The 2,764-nt window shown below is 35.6% G+C and overlaps 1 protein-coding gene across 1 annotated transcript; it reads right to left on the bottom strand.

Moving 5' to 3' along the window:
* Positions 1–624: 624 nt before the first annotated feature.
* On the bottom strand, positions 625–2,301 carry LOC145776887 (kelch-like protein 31). The gene has a single exon (XM_082588104.1). The coding sequence runs from the start codon at positions 2,299–2,301 to the stop codon at positions 625–627; it is 1,677 nt and encodes a 558-aa protein (XP_082444230.1).
* Between the last annotated feature and the right edge of the window lie 463 nt (positions 2,302–2,764).

The following is a 2,764-nucleotide window of genomic DNA, read 5'->3' as shown; positions in this document are numbered from 1 at the left end:
TGGTCAATTGCCACTTACATCATTTTGTAAATCAAAAACAAAACGTGAAACTTCTAGTGTTGTGGATGTAGTTTCGCGTGTAGTTTCCAAAAGCGGATGTAGTTTCGCATGCCTATGATCTACAACCCTTAGCCAAATCTCATGTGACAATCATAATTTCCGATTTTGTGTCTTGCAATTGCTTTTCTGATGACAAGTTGAGTTTTTTGTTTGAATTTTTGTGTTCATCGTTCATTTTTCCACATAAAAGTATAACATTTGCTTAAATGTGATGACGAGAAGTGGTTTTATAGCGTCCGACTTTTGTTCCTTTTATCACATTGTTTATCGCGCGTTTTTTTACCGAACGTTTTATTAGGCGGATCGCGCAGAATTATTCTACCAGAATGTTGGTGGTGAGTTTTTCACATCTGTGCTATATTTTTTATTTTCTTTCAAGCTGTTCATAATATTAAAAAAACGATTTCTATTTTTTAAGTTAGAAGACTGGTCCAAATTGCATACAGGTCAGAAGTAAACCACTTTTCTTTAGTAGGCTGCACTGCAAAAAGCATTTATATATCAATTAATTCAAATTTTACTTTAGTAGTTTGAATTACATGTTCTTCAAATTTGATTGAAGATTCACAAAACAACAAGTGAGTGATGACGAAATTCATCATCTGTTCTTCCAACAATGTTCCATTTATTAATCAATGGATCATAAGATTCCAATTCTTTTACTTCTTTAAAGTTTTCATTACATCCACCAACAACAAATATTCTTCCTTTCAACACACAAGCTGAGCACCCACCTCGATGAAAACTCATCTCACTGAGGTAGGTCCATTGATCGGTTGCTGGATTGTACTTTTCGACACTTTTTAGCGCAGTATTCCAATCATCACCAGTTCGTCCGCCAATGGCGTAAATCAATCCACCACAACAAACAGCTGCCAGCCATCGTCGTGGAGTTTGCATGGGACTCACAACTTTCCATTTCATTTCACAACTTTGCAAACATTCAACAGATGACAAATATTCGTCCTTATGATATCCACCAATTGCATACAAATTATCTTTACATGCGACAAGTGCATTTCCATGTCTGTTTTGTTCCATTCGAGGAATGTCTTGCCATAAATTAAAATTCGACAAATAACACTCTCCAGGATCTTCATGACCAACAACAACCAGATTACCTCCAAACACACTTGCTCCCATCACAGCTCTTGCTTTGCTCATTGATTTGACTTCTTTCCATTTTAGTTCTTTTTCAATCAAATTCATTCGCCAAACAGTTGAAGTTGAAGTTGCGTTATCATCTGACGTCAGGCCACCCACATAATACAAATAATCCTTCAACTTGACAGAGCAACCACCATATCGACCATCTGGAAGATCAGGATAATTCTTTGCACATTCGTTCAAACAATTATAAACTTCAGTAACTTTTGTCAAAGTATATTGACCACCCAAACTCAATATTCTATCACCACTATCCTGTTTTTCCAGCTTCAATTGTTTCGTGTGATGAATCAAAGCATCCGCCAACATTTGAGTGCTAATTAAGTTGTTCTGAACCATGTCTTCAGTTTTCACAACGGTTTCCAAGAATTCAAAAGATGTCTGTTCAAGTTTGATGAGTTGCAACAAATCAGGAAAGTTGTTGACACGATTTTGTTGATCATGCTTGATCCAACCAACCACAGCATTGTAGAGAGATGACATCGCTGTGTTCTTTTCCTCTAGTACTTTGATGCATGATTCCAATTCATCTTTAGTCAACTTCTTGAATTCAACAGATGTTGCAGCTTTATCAAAATTATCAGCAATTATTTGAACAGCTTGAGCTTTCAATGAATGGTTTTTGTAGCAATTTGCCAAGCCAAGAATGACAAAGGAATTTTCTGGATTAAGAGCTTCAGTGAGAAAATCGAAGCAAAACTCTTCGACTTCATCAATTACCAAGACATGTGACGCCGAAAGCAAGTCACAAACATTATCACTATTGATAATAATATCACCAGTGTAAATGAACTCGATGAGAATCTTCATAGAGTTCCCGTCCACACATTCGATCTGAATTGACTTTTGGAATTCATCTTTGGCTTTTTGTTTGAGGATGTTTTTAAGGAAACTAGAGTAACAAGACAAAACTATCTTGTTGGCTTCAAAAATTTGGTTCCCTACACGAATTACGACGTCATTAAACAAACCTAACTTTCTGTTCTCGTTTGCAAAATCTAAAAGATTGACAGTGGCAACTCTTTTCCTGGAAACTTCTTTGAGGTTTGTTCTTCCACTCAATGTGATAGACATCTTCAAACAATTCACTTTCTAAGATACAAAAGCAAATAATTTTAGATTAAGCTATAAATCTAAACAAAAGATTTCCAAATTTTTAAACATTTATTATAACAAAAACGTTATTTAAGTTAGACAGTGTCAGTTCTCAATGACAATCTTAAACATTTAAATCATAGGAAGCTTAGTCCAGTTAATTAAGATTCAGTTCCCAATGACAATCCATGAATAATCACATGCATATTTCACTTTATCATCAAATTTAATTAACTACCCTGCCTTCTAATAACTATTCAGTTTGGTTTGGTTTGGTTTGGTTTTGAATCTTTATCCTCGGACTGACAAAGCCTTGATAGGTTATTCCTGGTACTTGTTTGCATACTTGTAGAGGCTCTTGACGCAGGGCCGGTTACCGAGATTGGCAGAGTGAAGTTTTCCGATTGTTGAAGTGTTGTTGCCGAGAAATTATTCCATTCAC

This window comes from Aplidium turbinatum, chromosome 9 (assembly GCF_918807975.1).
Source record: "Aplidium turbinatum chromosome 9, kaAplTurb1.1, whole genome shotgun sequence".
Lineage (NCBI taxonomy): Eukaryota > Metazoa > Chordata > Ascidiacea > Aplousobranchia > Polyclinidae > Aplidium > Aplidium turbinatum.
The sequence above is the reverse complement of the archived record's forward strand: the minus strand, read 5'-3'. Positions and strand labels throughout refer to the sequence as shown.